The 20,121-nt window shown below is 31.8% G+C and overlaps 5 protein-coding genes across 12 annotated transcripts in view; 3 read left to right on the top strand and 2 right to left on the bottom strand.

Moving 5' to 3' along the window:
• Positions 1 to 2,618, top strand: part of LOC135845572 (protein couch potato-like) — a 160,483-nt gene extending 157,865 nt beyond the window's left edge. For all 4 annotated transcript variants that reach the window (XM_065364207.1, XM_065364208.1, XM_065364209.1 and 1 more), the window contains one exon: positions 67 to 2,618. In XM_065364207.1, the coding sequence (XP_065220279.1) occupies positions 67 to 128 (62 nt within the window). In that variant the 3' untranslated portion in view covers positions 129 to 2,618. The remainder of the gene's footprint in view (positions 1 to 66) is intronic.
• Positions 2,619 to 6,062: 3,444 nt separating this feature from the next.
• Positions 6,063 to 8,866, top strand: Rpi (Ribose-5-phosphate isomerase). 2 transcript variants are annotated; one of them, XM_065361256.1, is made up of 7 exons: positions 6,063 to 6,367; positions 7,705 to 7,765; positions 7,851 to 7,987; positions 8,062 to 8,198; positions 8,298 to 8,439; positions 8,509 to 8,611; positions 8,688 to 8,866. In XM_065361256.1, exons 1-7 carry the CDS (start codon positions 6,230 to 6,232, stop codon positions 8,783 to 8,785), a joined length of 816 nt encoding a protein of 271 aa, XP_065217328.1. In that variant the 5' UTR covers positions 6,063 to 6,229; the 3' UTR covers positions 8,786 to 8,866. The 2 variants fall into 2 exon arrangements, with proteins under 2 accessions (XP_065217328.1, XP_065217329.1); XM_065361257.1 differs by lacking the exon at positions 6,063 to 6,367 and adding an exon at positions 7,315 to 7,637.
• Positions 8,867 to 8,919: 53 nt separating this feature from the next.
• On the bottom strand, positions 8,920 to 10,412 carry LOC135843390 (LIM domain-binding protein 3-like). Of its 3 annotated transcripts, none has more exons than XM_065361259.1 (3): positions 10,208 to 10,412; positions 9,159 to 9,465; positions 8,920 to 9,089 (listed from the first exon to the last, which is right to left on the bottom strand). In XM_065361259.1, exons 1-3 carry the CDS (start codon positions 10,217 to 10,219, stop codon positions 9,055 to 9,057), a joined length of 354 nt encoding a protein of 117 aa, XP_065217331.1. In that variant the 5' UTR covers positions 10,220 to 10,412; the 3' UTR covers positions 8,920 to 9,054. The 3 variants fall into 3 exon arrangements, with proteins under 3 accessions (XP_065217331.1, XP_065217333.1, XP_065217332.1); XM_065361261.1 differs by lacking the exon at positions 10,208 to 10,412 and adding an exon at positions 9,901 to 10,045; XM_065361260.1 differs by lacking the exon at positions 10,208 to 10,412 and adding an exon at positions 9,534 to 9,783.
• A 4,313-nt stretch (positions 10,413 to 14,725) lies between these two features.
• Positions 14,726 to 18,440, bottom strand: Pi4KIIalpha (phosphatidylinositol 4-kinase II alpha). Its single transcript, XM_065364190.1, has 8 exons — positions 17,934 to 18,440; positions 17,741 to 17,859; positions 17,458 to 17,658; positions 17,248 to 17,379; positions 16,879 to 17,133; positions 16,522 to 16,749; positions 16,302 to 16,441; positions 14,726 to 16,078 (listed from the first exon to the last, which is right to left on the bottom strand). The coding sequence occupies exons 1-8, from the start codon at positions 18,172 to 18,174 to the stop codon at positions 15,979 to 15,981; spliced, it is 1,416 nt and encodes a 471-aa protein (XP_065220262.1). The 5' UTR covers positions 18,175 to 18,440; the 3' UTR covers positions 14,726 to 15,978.
• Positions 18,441 to 18,782: 342 nt separating this feature from the next.
• LOC135845558 (signal transducer and activator of transcription 5B-like) overlaps positions 18,783 to 20,121 on the top strand; it is a 36,795-nt gene continuing 35,456 nt past the window's right edge. For both annotated transcript variants that reach the window (XM_065364186.1, XM_065364188.1), the window contains exon 1: positions 18,783 to 19,084. The gene's annotated coding sequence lies outside the window, so the exon portion shown is untranslated. The remainder of the gene's footprint in view (positions 19,085 to 20,121) is intronic.

Below are 20,121 nucleotides of genomic sequence, written 5' to 3'. Positions count from 1 at the left end.
GCTTGAATTTGTGTATTTTTCATTCGAATTTACTAAAGTAATTTTTTATTCTCTTTTTCTCTACAGGGAATGCCAAGGACAGAAGAAACCAGAAAATGTTAACTTTACCTATACGCATATGCAGTTGAATAACACCTGACAAAGTCCGCTTCTAGTCAAAGTGGCCGAAACTTAGCCCTATATTTTTCTACTACCAAAGGATTAACAAATATATATAAGTTTACTAATTTAATTGTTATACGCGAGTTGATTTTTATGAAAATCATCCATCATCCCAAGAGGAGAAAAAAAGTATTGGCGTAGTTAGCGAACCTATTACAAGAGATACCTAAGTATTATGTTTGAAAAAAAAATGAATTTAGTTAATTTTTTTTTTTTACTGTGTAAAACCAAAGCGTGTACTTTTTATCAACTACTTATAATGCTAATAGTTGAAAAATGTTGTTATTTAGAAATACTATATATTTTACTTGTTAATACGATGTTATGTAGAATTATTATTGGCGTAGTGTTTGAAAATTTTATGTCTTCGCAAAAACACCTCGAATATTTTCGGGTGCTTTGGTGAAAATTTTTTCGGCGATTTGTTAAACGTTACCAGTTTAGACGTATTTAAATGCTGTATTTCCGATCATGTTGCGAAGAATCTCATAGATATTAATTTTAGTCATTGTTCGTTTTCTTTTTCTCTCTCTCTCTCTCTCATCTGTTTATTTTACCCCTTTTATCTTACATACCCGATCCCTTTCCTTGATCCCGGTTTTACCCTCAGATTTGTAATGTTTTTTAGAACGTGTTAGACAATCTTGTTTCTTGCTTTCTCGGACGAATCGGTGATTATATACCTATACTTTTTGTAAGCTCATTTTTCTAAGTGTCTTTCAATGAGCGAATTTTGTTTCTTTTTTTCTTCTTTTTTTTTCACTAAAAATAGGTATACTGTTTTGATTATATATTCTAGCTTGATAATGGATTACATTCCAATTTACGCGAACATATTACAATCTGCCATGAGGGTGTAAAATATTCATTCCAAAAATCACTATACGAGGGATGTGTAGTGTAATCGCAATATTGTTTTTATTTATTTTATATAATAAAAGTCAAGAGGCAGTAATCACAAATTGAAATGAGCTTATGTATTCTATAAAGATAATTTAAGATTTTTCGTTGACTGATTTATTTTTCGTTGTTTCAAAAAAACAAAAAAGTTACTGTTTAATTTTGATTCGGACGATTGTGTTATTTGGAAAGATTATATTATTGTATTACTTATACTTTAACGTAGCAATAATTTCAGATATTTTGAAATCAAGCAATATAACGACGCTCGTTTCAAAAAGGTATCGGTGTACCGAAGGGACCAAGATTATAATCGGAATACCTTGGAGTAGTCAAAAAAATACATATCAATTTGAAAATTTATATCGTTTTTATTATAATTATTATAGAAATCCATACAAGTTACTCTGGTACCTTTGAAACGATGCGAAAGTATGTAAAAAAAAAATGAATTACGATTTAAATGTTTGAATTTTTATGTAATCGAACAACACAGGTGATAATGATTTTAATCAGTTTTCATACTTACCATAAATTTTTAAAAAATGGGTATTTTCAATTTCAAGTACATATCAACAGAAAAAACAACATATCAGATCAATGCTTACATTTTTACTACTATTTTTACCTTTTTTTTTTTTTTTTTTTTTCTATTAGATAATTTACGTTTTTGAAATTTTTGGATTAGATTTTAAGTATACTTTTTGTATCTTGAATGATTTGAGCTTATACCAAAAATTTTTTATCATTAGGATTTTCTTGTTTAGAAAAATCTTTTAAAATTATTGATTATTTTAGTAAAATTTATGTTATAATTTGTAAAGAGAAAAATATTGCTTATTCGTATGTGAAATTTTATTATCAGTATTTTCCTTCTTTAATTTATTGTTTGGAATAGACAAGGTATTGTTTGTTGTAAGCTTTACTGTTATTTATTATAAATTAATATCTAATCATTGTTTTTAATTCTTAAGGCTATTTATTAGGTGCTGTATGAACTAAATTAATCGTAAGCAAGTTTTTTTTTCTCGATAGTTCTGCGAATGAACAAATGAAATAAACTAAAAAAAAAGTTCTATAAAACGAATAAAAAAAAATCTATATAAGAAGCAAAATACAAAACAAAATACCTAATTGGCTGCTTTTAAACTTTCAATTTTCAAAATATCGAAAAGTATTTACAAACTCACCTTATTATGAAAATTCGTCGTTGAAAGCGAATTTTAATATTTTTTATTGTTTTTTTTCTTTTTTTGTTTTTGTTTTGTGTTGTGTAGATACTTAATATAAATATTTTTTTTGCCCGTATATAATTTATTGCGATATTTTTTTTTTATTTTTTAGTTATTTTTTTTTCAAATTGCTTGTGACAATTTATATGATGTTTGTTAATTTGTTTAATTTTTTTTAAAACATATTTTCATTTTTTTTTCTTTGCTTGTATCATAATTCCGTTGTATCATTGTACCTATTTAAAATATTGTACGTTTTAAGTTTTATTCTCTAGCTTTATCGTTACTGTAAAATTTAATTACAAATAAAATTGTCATATTGAATGGGTAGTTTTTTACTTTGTTGATGGTATAAGTAAGTACGAGTAAAGTTGGAGGAGGATTATTCTGATCCATTGCAAATATGAAAATAATAACACGAATTAACGTTCAAAAAATCCGAGCCGAGCATACTTCGTCGAGTGATAGTTCCTGGTTTTATGCAAGTTGTGTGAAAAATATGTTAATAGATTTGCATAACCAGTTTGCCGTAAATACGAAGGGGACTCACTACGAGATCTGCTCTACACGTCAACTTGAACTAAAAAATGAAGACTGGTTGTTCGTTTCAGCTCAATTTTTCTCGAATGGATCTTCATGTGGTTTTGTAAAATAACCACTTTTTCCATTCTGAACCTCAACGGGGTTGGGGGGGCTCGTAATTAACCCGCATTGTTTGTGATATCTTGCAAAAATGTCAACCTTTGAAGACTTTATACTTCGGAATTGATCACATTTAGAGCAAATCTGTTTGCGGAGCTTTAAAGAAAATGGAGAGGAGATTCAAAATCAGTAATTTAAATTTTGAAAAAATCGAAATTGAAATTTTAATGATAAATACCGAAAACAAAAATTGTAGACCACCATTTAAATATTCAAAAAATTACATTTTAGACACTTTTTTATCCTTTTTTTTTCTCACAAACTAATTTTAAAAATAGAATCTTTGCGCCCCATGGGAGTCAAATGGTCCACATTTTTGGTCAAAATTGAAAAAAACTTTAAAAATGAAGTGACATATTGAGATTCTGGATTATCTAATTCATTTTAATAAGACATCTGCCTTTTTCTCAACATTTTGTGGCTAGGTAGTAGGTACCTACTTAGTCGGGGAGCCCGCATAAGGATCTATTGCACCCCTGTCGATCCTCCGGGACAACTTTTTTCTTAAAGGAATAGTCCTAAGGAACATTTCTAGCCCTTGTACTCAAAAAAAAAGTGACCCTACTTACAAGATGGCGGCCATTTTGATTGACAGGTCAGCCGAAATCGCAGATTTTGCATTCCAGCATGAGAGACTTGAACGAAATTTTTTAAACCGTACAGAGGTAGATCGAAAGATCAGGCAAAAATTTATTAGCTGTCAAATTTTCAAGCACTAATAGTGCTTTTTTCAATTTTTGGTGAATTTTTGAAAATCAAATTAAGCCAAAAATGAGGGAAAAATCAAAATATTGTCAAATTGACCAAGAAAGCTGGAATCTGGGACATACCCTATTTTCGACATGCCAAATCGATTGGAAACTGTTTCAAACCATTTTGAGCAGTTCTGGAGCCTCCAGCAGATTTTTGAAACTCTAAATTCCCACAAAATTTCATCAAATTAAGTTGAAAACAACTAATGTCTTTTGGAGCCTCCAGCAACTTTTTGAAAATTACTGGAGCCTCCAGTAGATTTTTAAAACCTGAGATTTCCACAAAATTTCATCAAAAACATTTGGAAAGCCAAAATACATTTTGTGAACTCATTTTAATAAACTATGAAGTCGACAGCAGGTGGATTTCAAGTCATTCTGGAGCCTCCAGTAAATTTTTAAAACTGTAAGTTTTCACAAAATTTCATCAAATGTTGTTGGAAAGCCGAAATTTATTCTGTAAACTAATTTCAATACGCCATTAAGGCAACTGCAGGTAGATTTCAAGTTATTTTGGAGCCTCTAGGGAATTTTAGGAAATTACTGGAGCCTCCAGTAGATTTTTGAAAATTGAAATTTCTACAAAACTTCAACAAATTTTGGCGTCTCCAGCGACTTTTTGAAAATTCTTGGAGCCTTCAGTAAATTTTTGAAACTTAAAATTTCCTAAAATTTCATCAAACGGAGATGGAAAGTCAAAATTTACTCTGCACTCCAATTTTAACACCCTCTAAAGACGACTTCAGGTGGATTCAAGTCATTTTGGAGCCTCCAGCGACTTTTTGAAAATTACTGGAGTCTTTCCAGATTTTTGAAACTTGAAATTCCCATAACATTTTATCAAATGAAGTTATGCATGATGGTTTCAATGGTTTTGAAGCTCCCAGCAACTTTTTGGAAATTTCGAATTTTCCAAAAATCGCCATACAACTTTTCAGAAAGTCACTGGAGGCTACAAAACGACTTGAAATCTACCAGCAGTCGACTTCGTAGGGTATTGAAATTAGTTTGCAGAATGAATTTCAGCTTTCCAACTCCATTTGAAGAAATTTTGTGGGAATTTCGAGTTTCAAAAATCTGCTGGAGGCTCCAGAACTGCTCAAAACTGTTTGAAGCAGTTTCCAATCGATTTGGCATGTCGTAAATAGGGTATATCCCAAATTTCAGCTTTCTTGGTCAATTTGGTAAAATTTTGATATTCACCTCATTTTTGGCTTAATTTGATTTTTTAAAATTCACCAAAAATCGAAAAAAGCGCGTGAGTACTTGAAAATTTGACAGCTAATAAACTTTTGCCTGATCTTTCGATCTACTTCTAAAAATTTCGTTCAAGTCTCATGCTGGAATGCAAAATCTGCGATTTCGGCTGTCCTGTCAATCAAAATGGCCGCCATTTTGTAAGTAGGGCCACTTTTATTTTTGAGTACAAGGTCTAGAAATGTTCCTTAGGACTATCCCTTTTAGAAAAAAGTTGTCCCGGAGGATCGACAGGGGGTGCAATAGATCCTTATGCGGGCTCCCCGACTAACTAGAAAAAATTATAAAATGCAACTGCAAAGAACAATATTTTAAAATTTTCTTGCAAATAATTTTTTGTTTTGAGTAGTCTTCTCAAAAGTCTGAAAAAAAACGTCGAAGAAATATCAACCTTTTTAACATCTATGGTTTGGAGATTAGGAAGACATTATTATATACAAATCACAAATATTGGAAACATTTTCATCAATATTTTTTGAAAAGTTTTAAATTCAGTTGATTTTGGAGCAAATTATTTTTAAAAAAATGTTGATCTCAATTTTAATCACCATGAGTGAAATTGTATACGCAGCATATGCTCAATTAATATAAATAAAAAGGAAACCTGAAAAAATTCAACAACCTATCCATTCTACAGAAACATTTAAATACCATAATAGGATTTAATAAACAGAAAAACGGGCAATGTTTCCATTGAAAACTATGCGTGAAAATTACTAAAATAAAGTGGTTAGCTGGTTACTCGATCCATTTCCTCGGAATTTCTTCATCAATTTACGTAGCATCTTGAAAATCCCGAACCATATTCCATTATAGAAACTTCGTTAATTTTTTGATTAATTTTCTCAATCGGATATATAAAATCTTGATTAAAAGTTCACTTACACATATTTGGACAGATTTCTAACATGATACGAATAGATGTTAATCGATTTACTACTGATATAACATCTCCACATCTCAAGATGAAGAGATAAGTTACGATTCGAGATAACGATCTACAAGTATATAATTTAAAACGTTTATCGTACAATTAGGTATACCTTTTCAAGTCATTGTGCGAAAATCATGTACGTCGTAAAGCTCCTAAAATTAAAGAATCTAACCAAAACCATATTTTTTTGTCGGTTAAAGTTGAAGACTTAGAAACGTTTTATAATTTTTTTTACCAATTTGTATTTTTCGTATTATTTATTTTTGTGTAATTTTTTAAATTTTTTTACAATGGAAGTAAACGTGATAGTATTGTTTATTATTAATGTTTTATTATTCATAAGCTATGGAAGAACTTTCAGTTTAAATTATTTAGAAAGAAATAAAAAAATTGCTGCTGAAAAGGCTGTTAGGGAAAGACAATTTGAGGTAAGCGGAAATAGAATTATTTACGTAAAATTAAGTAGATAGGTACCTATAGTTACGTATAATTAAGAAATGCATACTGCATAGTTTTCCTCTAGCTCATAGTGAAATTTGCTTGACATTAATTTACAATAGAATTTTGAATTTCATTTTCATAATTGCACAATGTGTCGAAAATAACTCATTATTTCGACTCGTCATTAATGAAATGAAATGAGGGCTTAAAAAATTGATAAAAAATGTGATAAGAGTTGCGATTTTTCTCGTAATTTGCTCCCAGTCTCCCACTTCATTATTTTAATGATCTCAACATCGATTTGATAATCGTTTTTCAAAAACGTTAGGTATAAATAATTTTAGTGACCAAAAAAGCGAAAAAAAATTTGGAAATTATCCAGAAATTGACCAGTAGTTCAATAAATATGTTTTTTTTTTAAATTTCGAAGTTGGGTACGGGAAGATCAATTTATTGAATTTCAAAAAACGTTTCTTTTCTAATCCTAAATTTCTAGAAAAAATTGTTTTCAATTAAATTAATACTCCTTGAATTTTGGAATTTTCGCCATTTTCGGAAAAAAAGTGAAATGAAATTTTAAACTCCAGCAATCAGAAAATTCAAACTTTCACCTTCAAAAATTAATTAAATAAAAATTTTAATTTAAATTAAAATCAAAATTCAAAACCAAAACTCGAAAAAATACAAATTTTCTTTAATAAGATTTTTCAAAAAAAAAGTTCCTTAGAAAAAATAACACGTTTGATTAGTAAATTCAAATTCCCATTTTTCGAAAAAATTGAAAATGAAATTTGGAAAAAAAATGGGCGCCAAAAATTTCAATTTCAAATTCCATTATCCAATCAAATTCATTAATCGCATCTCTTCCAAATTTCATCACCCACAGCGCTAGTATCGCATACCAATGCCATACGTGTAAAAGCGCCTTCCCTTATCAATCGAAACTCGAAAGTTGAAACCTGTCAAATCAAAAGCTGAAAGCTCTAATCAAGATAAAATGATCAAAGTTATCTAATTAACATTGCAAAAACAAGTTTAACAAGTCGAGAACTTCATAAGCACTCATTTAGCTATCTTTTCTCTTTAATGTTAAACGAAATGTGCGCTTTACACGATTTTCTCACCGATTTTTGATACGTGTTTGTGAAGTTGGTAAATTGGGTCCGATCAAAAATGGCTAGTGAAATAAATAAAGAAGATTTAGAAAAGGGTAAAAAATATGCCGCTGAAGCTGCAATCAAAGATAGACAATTTAAAGTAAGAAATTTACCGAATATTAGGAAACTTTGTGATAACAACAAATTTCATTTGTTTATTTCCACAGGGCAAAATGGTCATTGGAATTGGTAGTGGATCAACCGTAGTCTACGCCGTCGAATATATCGGTGAGTTTATCGAAATATTCTCCTAAATTGCATCAATAATTTTCACCTACCTGTATTACATCTAGAGGTGACCTTATTTTCACAGCTAATACTTTGAAAGCTCTCAAAAGTAGTGGCGAAAACAACGATCTCGAAGTAGTATTTGTTCCTAGTTCTTATCAAGCCAGACAGCTCATCGAAGAGCACAATTTAACTTTAGCTGAAGTAAATTCGGTGTCCAAGGTGAATATCACATTTTACAAATTTGTCATTTTATCGTTTATCTTCACCTGTGATTAATTCCTTGGTGTGTTTAGATCCAATGGACAATCGACGGTGCTGATGAAGTAGCTAAAGAAGATAATTTATTAATCAAAGGCGGAGGCGGTTGTCTTACGCAAGAAAAGGTTCTGGCGTGGATGTCTAATGAACTGTACATCATTGCTGATTACACGTACGTTTGATTATGAGAAATTTTACGTAATATGATTTTCAAACGATAACTATAAACGTTAATACATTTATAACTGTTGCGTATCATTTGTTTTAACAGGAAAGCGAGTGATAAACTTGGCCAATCGTGGAAAAAAGGTATTCCTATTGAAGTATTGTCTTTCTGTTATTCCGCCGTGAAACGAGAAATCGAAGAGAAATTCGGAGGTGAAACCGTTCTACGGATTGGAGTGAAAAAAGCTGTAAGTTCTTTATCTCTCGAGCTAAATCGATTACATAGCTAATATCTAATTAATCGTGTATATCTGTAGGGTCCTGTGATCACCGATAACGGTAATTTCATACTCGATTGGAAATTCCCTGAGGATATCAATGATTGGAAAAATGTAGAGGTTACGATCAAAATGATGCCTGGTAATTCAAAGTTCCTTACTTTTATTCTTTGTCGTAATAAAAACATTTTATTAATTTTATTTTTTTCAATTCGTAGGAGTCGTCGAAGTTGGTTTATTTTTCAAAATGGCTAACGCAGTATATCTAGGAAAACCCGACGGTGGTGTTGAAAAATTGGAGTATTCCGCTCGTTGAATTATCATGTTTTTTTTTTACCTTTTTTAAATCAAACATTTTATTTATTTTTTTCTAATAAATATTTTTATTTAAATCGTTCGTTACTCTTGATTTATTCCGATTAAAAAAAGAGAGAAAAAATGATAAATAAATACTGATCGCATCTATATTTAAAAAATAAACTTACACCTTAAAAGTACACAAGACAAATTGAATCATTCAAAAATTTTGAATAAATTTTTCCAAACTGGTTTATAATTTGCTGGCAAACGACATCTCGAATTTGACTACACAAGGACGTACGGATAATTAACAGCGTAGCCTGAAAAAATGAACATTTTAAGAATCTGTTCCGATCATTGGTTAATTTAGAATTTTGAGGATTACTCACCAACTGCCGGAGCTGCTTGAGCTTGTAACGAGTACAGACTGGGTACAGCTGCAACGGAGGGAAGTGCTGAGACAGAAGGTATTACAGCTGGTGCACTTTTAATGACTATTTGAGAAGGATGAGTTTGTAAGCTGGAGAAAGCGTTGTAACTGACAGCTACCGGAGGAGTGTAGACTACTGGGGTGAATCCTGGTTTAGGATTTGGATCTGCTGCTGGTGCTGGGGCCGGTGCTGGAGCAGGAGCTGGCTCTGGGCTAGGAGCTGGAGCTGAGATTGTCATTCCGATGGCGAGTGCCAAAACGATTGTCTGTAAAGATAATAGGTATCTTCGTAAATGATAGAAATAGGTACTAATTTTGAAGGGAAAAAAATCACCTGCATGGTAAAAGTGATTGCATAATATTGGGAAAATCGTTTCCTTTTCCATTTATTAATTTCGTTATCATTATTTTTCTATCGTAGAAAATTTCTCATCTGCGGTATTAATGTACCTATTAATACCTTTTTGATATAATCAACCTTTCTACAGTATGCAAATTATTTTTCATATTTTATCTCAAAATCTAAACTCAAATTTAATCGAAGTATAAGATCAAGATATTCAAATGGAACCTTATTACGCAATATGGTTTTATTTTTATCAAAAAAAAAAAAAAAAAAAAATTGTCGAGAAATAACTTCAACATTTCCTACGTTCGTATAGGTATTTTCCTACGATGAATTATGTAAGCAGATATCCTACTTTAAATTGTTTGTGTAATGTTGATATTAAATTTAAAGCAAACAAAATTACTCAATCTCTATATGAAAACACATCACAATGCAATTAAACACCGACTGATTCATCATCAGAAAAATATTTCTCACCAAATTAAACCATTATCAATTCAGAAAAACAATAATAAAATTAAAACTGAAAATAAATTATCTGCATAATAATCTCCAATAAAGCATAAGGTAATAACCGATAAGCTTTGAAAGAAACCGTTAGTATTATTGACGAAGCGAAGAAACAGATAGAAAAATAAAATTAATAAAAACAAACTTACGTGCGCAAACATTTTGATCTGTATAGAAAGATGATTTGAGAAGAAATATTCGCGATGCACTTGACACACGATACAACCAAAATGAGACGATTCTGTCAGGTCTGAGGTCTTTATAATAAAATTTTAGTATAAAAACCCCACCGGTAATTGGGAGTTCATTGTACAATGACTCTTTTGGATTTTTAGACAAAAGCATGGTTAGCATTATTGTATAACAGGTAGATATGTATTATTGCTTCTAAAACAATACTATATGCTGATTAATTAAAGCTATGTGCGCTTGTTTCTAAGGTGATTAAACCCGTACGTCTATTTAAAATTAAATTACAAAAATGTTGATGGATGTTGATAAGAAAAGTGATTCTTTTCAATCTTTTCGAGTTCTTGAACTCGTTTTTTTAAAAGTCATTTCGTATTGGAAAAGGCAATTTTTTTTAGGTTCGTTCACTCGTCGAAGATTGCATATCTGAAGATGGCTTAAGATGAATCGACAAATATGAGTTTATGCGAATTGCGAATTGGCAAATTTTTGTTAATTTATACATTTAAAAAAGTGATTTATGTTTCAAAAAAAAAAAAAAAAAAAAAAAAAGGAAATTAAAATCATTTTTGAAAAGGGAATACTTGACGAGCTTAGCTACCTCATGAGTAATCGAAGCAACTCTGTTCGAAATAAGTTCAGTGTACTTACCTATAATAATGAATTTTTTTGAGTGATGAGAAAAATTTTGTCGATTTTATTTTAATTGTGTTTTTTTTTAATTATTTCTTACATCGTTGAAGCCTTCGAAGTGGGTCTTTCAACCTCCTTTTTCCTCTTGGTCAACAGGCTCTTGAATTAACAGCATTAATTTAATTAACTAGAGGAATTTGCACATCGCATGTTTTCAAAATAGGCTGAATACCCTTTCATAAAATACCTACACATTCTGGCAAACCTGATGAGAAAATAGAAGAAAATATGTACCTATATTTCTTTCTAAGTTTAGTACCTAACATTAAATTCGTGTTACTCGATTTGAAAAATGACTTACCTATTTGATAGGTAGGCCTATCGGGAAAAAATGAGGCTGTCAGTGCAGGTATCAATAAAATATCACTCTGTTCACTCCTTTTTCCCCGATTCAAACCTTACCTAAAAAATTCGATAGACCTACACTTGTAACCTTCATTCTTCGTTTTCGTATTTATGGAGTACCTATTCACTCTCCAAGCTACCAACATACGAGTATAAATCATATGATCACCAGCTGTGATTGAAACACTGAAGACAACTCGATAGAAAAAATCAATCAAATGCTTCTGACTGGTTCTTGAACTTGATTAAGGTCGTTATTTTGCTGCAAGCTTTTTGCATTTCTGAGCACCTGCTGACAAACGAACTTCGAACGCATAATTCCACGTCGTCGTTCTCGTTACCTAACAGTTCATTAACCAAGTTTATTGTTTATGATTACATGAGATTTGATTGGAAAACAATTCATTGGTGCGGGAATTAAATCTAGAGATTCGTTGCGCTGTAATGAGCAGAGTGTGATGCATTTTGCGTAGTTTTCTAGGTACGAAAATTCGTGTTACATGAAACGAAAGAATTGAAAATAGGAAGCTAAATGAGTGAGAGTGAGAAAATATTGATAAAAAAATTAGATGTAAGTTTTTATTAAATATAAATTACGAGATAGGTACCTACCTATCAAATCAAGGAGATCGATGATTATCTGAAGATCTTCAGGCAGATACTTACTTTTCATATCTTTATGGTAATCTTTATAATCTGGACTTCTGCACCATTTTGCGTTGCTGATCATGTGAATGATAAGCTCTACAAAATTGGTTCTAATTCCAAGTTGATAATGGGACGTACAGTCACGTACCTACATATTTGATTGGAATTTTTTTCTGTTAACTTGGTTAGGCATTTGCAGTAGCAAAAGAACATTAAATTTTTCTTCAAAAAAATGACGAAGGAATTAAACACGCGTTTTTCCAGACTGAAGCGGTTAATTTTGTCGAGTTTTTCCCCCTCAAATTATACTCGTATCATCAAAGACACCGAAATACACCATCTACTTAAATTCGAACCAAATTCGTCAATTTTTCTATGTTTTATGATTTTTATCAAAGAAATTGGATTATTGCACCTGCGTCATTTTGGGAACTCTTGACACCCCATCCGAATGAACCACACTCCACAGGGCTAAAATTCATGTCCACACTAATTATCTACTCAAAATACTACACGTATTTCAATTTTAGTAAAATTATAAAATCTTCTATTTTTTTCTACTCATTTTCATTTATGAAATTATTTTCTCATTTTGAACCCATCAAAAATGTAGGAGAAAATCAAAGATTACTAGTTTTGTTTTTTTTTTGAAATTGAAATACCTATAAATGATGTATTTCGAGTTCATAGACATGAATTTCAGCCCTATAGTCACTCAAAAAGGATGCTAGGAGTTCCCAAAATGACGCAATGCCCAATTTTTCAGAATAAAAATTATGAAACATGGAAAAATTTCATGAATTTGGTATAAATTCATGTTGATAATGTTGCTCGATGAGTTTGATAATGAATTACGAGTGAAAAAAATTTTCGACCAAAACTGACCATTTTTAATGGAGCAATGGCCACAATTCGAAAAATTCTGAAAAAGTTACCAATGGTGGAAAATTGTCTAAAAAAAAATGTAAAAATAATTTTTTTGACTTTTTTCCAGGTTTTAGATTCCTTTTTATATTGATACGAAATTGTCAAAGTAGATTTTGAGGTCGTTACTTACTTGTATTTGGGTCGAAAAAATTGAAAAAATTCAGAGCCATTACTCTCAAATATCTTTACCTGCATACCAAGTTTCAAATCACGAAATCAATTGTATTATAACAGCCAGAGATCAGCACCGCCTAAAATCCATGAAAATTATTTTTTGGGTTAGAGGGGGGGGGGGTACCACCTCCTTGAGTGCGGATAGACTTTTTATCAATCTTAAGGAATTGTTTATTAAAATGAAAAAGTAACTTGGAAGCTACCTACTTCTGGTATTTTCCACTTGGAGATTTTTGAATCTTTAATTCGAAATTCTACAGGAAAAGGGGGAGAGAAATTTTCAAACTGATTTAATCACCGAAGTTGACACCAAATAATTTTCACATGCCCTGCCCCCTCAATTCTTGAATTTACCTTTAGCTAATTAATAATTTGTGCAACATAAAGAACTATTCAGAGAACGAGTATCAAGCTTCATAATTTGGGTAGATCTACATGCACCAATTTATGCAAACAAGTTGTATGGGAGCTTGTTTTTAGTGGGGCGATAAGACTGTTTGAAAAAATGGTTTTTGACAATTTTCAGCCATGAAAAATAAATGTAAATTTTAATCTAGAAATTTTAATATTTTTGAATAAATTTCGTCGAGATAATTTTTTATTGAGCAACAAAATTTGTAGGTGCTAATAACATTTTTTTAAAAAAATGAATTTTGCAATACTTACTGCACTCTATTTTAAATGTATGAGGCCCTTCTCAACTGGAGCACTTTTAATTTAATGTTGAATAAAGAAACAAAATTATGTAATTAAAAATTTCTTCCCAATAGTTAAAGCTCATGAGAAAAGTCTTGGCCGATTTTCTTTCAAATTTCAACGTGCAGAATGTTCCTTCACTTTTACAATAGGCAACATATTCATCCCTGGCTTCATTCCTAGTAGCATGGCACCCTAAACACGAACGCTGGGCAGAATCTCACAAAAAATCTGAGCCCTTTTCTGTTTTCAATAAAAGCTTGAAGCTCCATAATATTCAATTTTTTTTTTAAATCAAAGAAATAAAATCTTTTAAAAATGAATTTAATCATTAATGTTGATGCTTCCATCCAAATTAAGAATACATTTTTTTGAGCGAGGTGTACCCATGAATTTTTTTTTTTTTTCAAGATTCATAAAATAAGTACTTACCTACTCGATGAAAAATTATTTTAGTTGAGGAAATTTCATTCATTCGGCGAGATTGCACAAAGATATTACATATTTCGTTCACCTAATAATCTTCAGGTTTTTTGGGATAATTTTCCACTCATCCTTTTTTCAAAAGTATCCAGAGGCTGTGAAAACTAGAAAAAATGGTATTTTTCTCATTCCTTTAAAATAAAAATACGAAGGATGATGTCAATTCAACTAGAATTGAGTATTGGGTTTTAAAACCCTTTGGTGTCAATGGCAATGTTAAGTCATTATTTTCTTTCAAAATTTCAACTTTTTATGGCAGGAGTGGGAGTTGAAGCAATTTACTAATTAAATTCATTTTTTCAAATTGTCATACATGTAAAATTCTACCAACATGATCAAATTCTCAGAAATTTTTCAGCGGTCATGAAACATTCCGTTTCATTCGAGCATATTCAGTTCAACATTCAAAAACGTAGGTAGCTTGTCATCAATTTTCCAGAACTCCCAATTACCCAATGATCCAGTCGTCGGTTTTTCCCTAGAAAATTAGTGAAAATAAAAACTCAATCAAAATCAAAATCGAGTATCAACTCATCGAATTTATTTTAAAATTATATAACAAATACATAAAACGATATTAATTACAAATTACATACAAAGCTACCGTTTGTACACGATTACTTTCTTATGATGTCGGTTAAAATTCGAAAAAAAAAATTAAAACAGTGTGTGAAAGACATAAATTACGTTACTACAGGAATACAAAAATATTTTCAAGAGCCCGACAGGAATTACACGGTGCAATTATACACATATTATGTACACGAAAGGGAAAAAAATCAAGAAATCAAAATTCAAGAAACAAAAAATGCGCATAATGGTGCTCGAAAAAAAAATGAAACAGAAATACATTGGGATTTGAATACAAATGCTAATTATTTTTTGATTTGGAATTTCGATAAAATACAACAATGATACAATATGTACGAGGGTAACAACATGGGAATGTAATTTAAATCAACATTCGATAAGAAAACATAAATTGACCCAACTTTTGTAAAACATTTATTTTAAATTTAAATGAAAACAAAATCAATAAATAAATAAACTTTGAAATAATATGAATGAAAATGAGGGTTATATGGCATGAAGTCTGTACTCATTCACACGCATTACAATTATCCGTATAATAGACATAGACAAGACGTATTAATAATATTTGCAGAACAATCTGGAATCATTTCCCTTCATGTATGAATAATTCTATTCGATACGTATTATTATTTTCTTTAATAAAATAATTCGAAATAACCCAAAGTTTTCACAAGTGCTAGTTCATCAAGGTGAATAATAAGTTCACTGGTACCACACTAAAAAGTCTCATCGCGACCCAATCAGAATGTATAGGAATAATTACACCGAATAACTAGCATTTAAAAAAAATAAATTATCAAATAAAAAAGCAAAAAAAGAAAAACAAACGAAATAACAAACAGATAGAGAGAGGAAATTCAACAGAAAACTCATTATGGTAAAATGTAAATGTAATGAATACTCTTAATTTTAGGATGTCACGCTCTTAAAATATTTTGACTAGTACTTGACAAGAAAAACAATTCAAGAACGAAGTTTTAAATCGATAGCAATTTTTTCAAAACGTAGAATATATTTTTATGGTAGACAAACGAAACGATCGATAAGTCGTTCATCACATAACCCTCTGAATCGGAGATATTATAGTTAGATTAACTACCAATTTCGTTATAAAATAAGTAATTCATTTTCATTCGTATAACGATGCTGAAACCTTACATATAATACAAAATCAACACCACGAAAATACCGGGCTTTTATATTGGAAGCGCTGCGTGAATGTGTCGCTGAATGATGGAAAACGTGATGTTGTACCGACATGGCCTTTCGATCTGTAATATTAATTAATCTCGGATTAGTTGGAATTGGAAATACAGCAAAGTACAATGTATTTTAAAATCTATAAATAGTACGAAATCGAAGTCGTCACGATAATATTCCAAATACATGTGGCAACACTCGAGGTAATCATATCATTATCGCGACCAGTGATTTCTAAATTGCGATTATCTTGCCATAATATGAAAACAATCGGACAGAAATGATTTGAATTACCTTTCGACGATGACAGCAGGCATTTGAACAAGCTGCAAAGGACTCCTGCCATCTTTGAGAGCTTGAGTTAAATTTAGAATTTGTCCCCTCATAACGCTCATTTGACGTTCAAATAAATGACGATCGAAGCCTTTATCTTGCTGCGAACACATCAATAGCAACTTATAAAACCCTATATCAAAAATATACCCAGATTTGCGTGGAATATTTCATTCTTTACCTTGAATAATTGATATAAATCATCACACAGCTCTTGAACGAAGTTCATGTCTGATAATAATGGTAATACATGCGCACGTATCTCCTCACTAAACGGTATCTTGGCTAAAGGCAGCCAAGCCCAATGATAAGGATAAGCCCTCCAAGAATCCGGATGCTTGAATGGGAACGCTAAACCATTATCTATTGCAGCTATTTGAATATCCGGTCGTTCGATCACATTCCAGTCCTAAATTTGAGAACAAGAAAAAAAGCATCGGATTCAGCTCATATTACCTGGCCTTGGCGAATAATGAATAATTACGTAAACAATGCATCGTCGTGTTGTCGGTGCAACTCGACTTATCATATTACTCACAGAAACATTTTCCAATTCGTTTTCCTGTAACGACGAAGAACTGGCAATAGGAGAAACATCAGGTTGAACGTATTTAATCAACCAATTATCATTTCCTCGATCGGTATTACGAATTATGTAATCTAGGACTACTAAACGTTCGAAATATTGTTGGAATTTCTTTTGCAACGGCTGCGAAAGAGGTTGAACTTCAAAACGTCTAATCCAATACTCAGCGTCTTTGAATCCTTCGACGAATAATTGAAACGAACCGATCTAATTAACATATAAGATAAAGACGTATCACGATAGGTAAACGTGTAAAGAGATAATGAGTATTACGTCATAGACAAATAATGTATCTATCTAACAAAAAATAACGTTCATTACTTTAGGTTTTAAACCTAATCTATTAAAACGACGTCCCAGTTTTGGAAAATGCTCGTTAATATGTTGTTTCATTTTAGTTTTTCCTCGATCTATCTTAGGGTAATTGAACGTTTCGCTGACTAACTTGACCACCTGTAAACATTCGTTCATTAATGTAGATGGGATTTATAAACAATTATACTTATTATTTATGCGATTCGAAATACGTACTTTCGTTTTAGGAACAATATTTAAATCGAGTTTCGTATCGACGAGACTAGCACCAGCTTCTGATAAATAACCTTGATTCGGTATAAGACACGATCGTCCGAAACAGCACGGACAACATAATTTATGCATCCATTTAGTCCATTTAGGATTCAAACGACCATATGGTTCTTCGTTTTTCGGTTTGAAAACTCCTATTATTTTCTATTACAAAATAAACGAATACATTACACACACACATTATGCAATAAGTAAACATATACTGAGTAACAAAGAAGATACTTACACCAGAGGGATTTTTAACGAAATAGCTTCCACTCGAACCTTGATAAATTCGTTCAGGGTAAATGCCATTATCAATGGCAATTTCCGCTTGTTTGACAATCTCTGAAAACTCAGGATCATCTGAAACACGAATACGCAATTATTAATACGACAGCAAAACACAATGATTTCTACGAATTGACAGTGATACTCACCAGGAAACATATTACACATCATTTCGCACGGCATCCTGCCCAGAAGTGGTTGGTTTTCGCAATTTCTAGGTGAATCTACACCCGAATCGTTACCAGAAACAGATGCGAATTCTACTTCTGGAACGAAGAATGAATTTTCAGACGCGCTAGATGTCGACGCACAAGATGGTACCTTTTTATGGACTAATATTTCAGAACACGATTTAACCGATTTATTAAATTGTGTTTGCTCTTCAGGCATCGAGGCAAACGCCAGAGTTTAACAGATGTTGAAGTGATGAAATTGCTTAAAGTGCAGGATTGTATCACTTTCGCGTAACATGTAATGGGTAATATCGCGATTGGTTTTAATGCCACCATATAAAACTCGACCCGAAAATAGCTCAATTACCAGAAATTATTACTATATCGCACTAATTACTTTTATTCATCAAGTTTTCATAACAATCTCGATCACATCACAGGTTCACAGCCAACGAAAACAAATGGCGAAATTACCAACCAGACGAAGAAGAAGAACACGGACAGATAACACAATGCATGGCAGTGTTGCCATCGTAAGATTCGAAAATTTCGAAAATTCCGCTAGGAGCGCTACGTGAAGATTGGTAATTCGATGTGGCAACGTCCCATTTTCATAGGTTGCTTGTTCATATTTTCACAACATTGGAATCGAATCACGAACGATTCGTTCAGATACGATTGATCATTCGATTTTTACGTATTTAAATTTTCAAAGAAGAACGAAATTCGACATTCAAACTTTATCAGAACATTGCGAATAAGGATGCCGAAGACCAGTTGATAGGAATGGAGGAGAGAAGAGAGAGGTGTGTGAGAGTGAGGTGAATGAGAAACAACAGTGAGTTAATCATTCCGAAATTGTGATTCAACCACTAAAAATTCGTGTTAGCATTAAATTCTAATCGTTAAATTGCTGAATGTGACATAAGATCTTTCTTTAATTAACTCGAATTTATTGACATTAAAAGGGTATGTGAATGTAAATATTGACAACAATTCGAAGATCGGATGGTTAGCCCGCGAAGCGATGGAAATTATTTATCAATTTGTCCTTTAGTCGATCAAATTGAATTTTGAAGAATAAGTGACATTTGCGGAATATTATCTCTACATCGATCGTTTTACAGGTAAGATTAATCAACATTTAATGTAGTTTTTTAGCTAATAACGTTATCTTGAATTAACTTTACGTTCTCGAGTACGTGCCGATCTTGTGTCAGGTACTGATATCAAGCTAGTATTTTCAGGTGTTTCTTTTACAATATTGCTCAAAAATCGTGACAATACTGTCGCATATTTCACCTGATGTCTGGTTTATGCGGAATTTTAACCGGGTAATTAAACCCTAGAGGGAGTTTGAACGGGAATATGCACCGCGTGTATTGTTTTAAATAGCTGTGTACTTGAATGGTAACTACGAATTCCAAGAATTGTTAAAGGGGCATTGTGTAGGATGATCGCTTACAGGTTGTGCGGTAGTGGCATGTTTGCAAGCAGAAATGACTTGTTTATCGTGACGTTATCGTTGTGTCGCTGTCGTGGTTTTGTAATGTATTACATGATCATGTAATGGTTGAACTTTCCAAGTTTCAATGTAAAAAAATTACCCACCTTTTTGTGTTTGGCAAAATTATCTCACGTTGCGAATATTTTTTGCGATCCAAGACCCATCTTTACCTACTTGTACTAGTTGGGTGGCACTTTCAATCGAATTTTTTAGGCTCCTGTCAGTCTGGCTGACGAATGGGCGATGTTTTATGCTTGTGCCTACGTATTTTTGGGTATCTTGTAAAAGAAAGAGGTACCTACTTTGTGAAAAATACCATTATCAGCGAGCAATATTACTCGCTGTGAACATACACTACACACCACACAATCGGTATTCTGCTTCAAACGAACGATATAATACTTGGAATTGGTGTAGGTAAAGTGTTACCTGCACACTTCATTCGACTCATCAAAAGTAATACGTAAAAGAGAAAACTTATCTGTTTGGTCCTTTGTACGTAGACTTTGCTTCCTGGTGTTCTTATATATGAGTCTTCTTTTATGTGTTCGTCAATAATCAAAGGCATGTGTAGTTTGTCCTGGTGGTATTCGTTCGTGTTTCTTGTTGTATAATGGTTATTGGTTAATGGCCTTTGCCTTTTATTCGAGTCTTACA

This window comes from Planococcus citri, chromosome 4, assembly GCF_950023065.1.
Source record: "Planococcus citri chromosome 4, ihPlaCitr1.1, whole genome shotgun sequence".
Classification (NCBI taxonomy): Eukaryota; Metazoa; Arthropoda; class Insecta; order Hemiptera; family Pseudococcidae; genus Planococcus; species Planococcus citri.
Note: the sequence above shows the minus strand (reverse complement) of the source record. Positions and strands in the feature narration are given on the sequence as shown.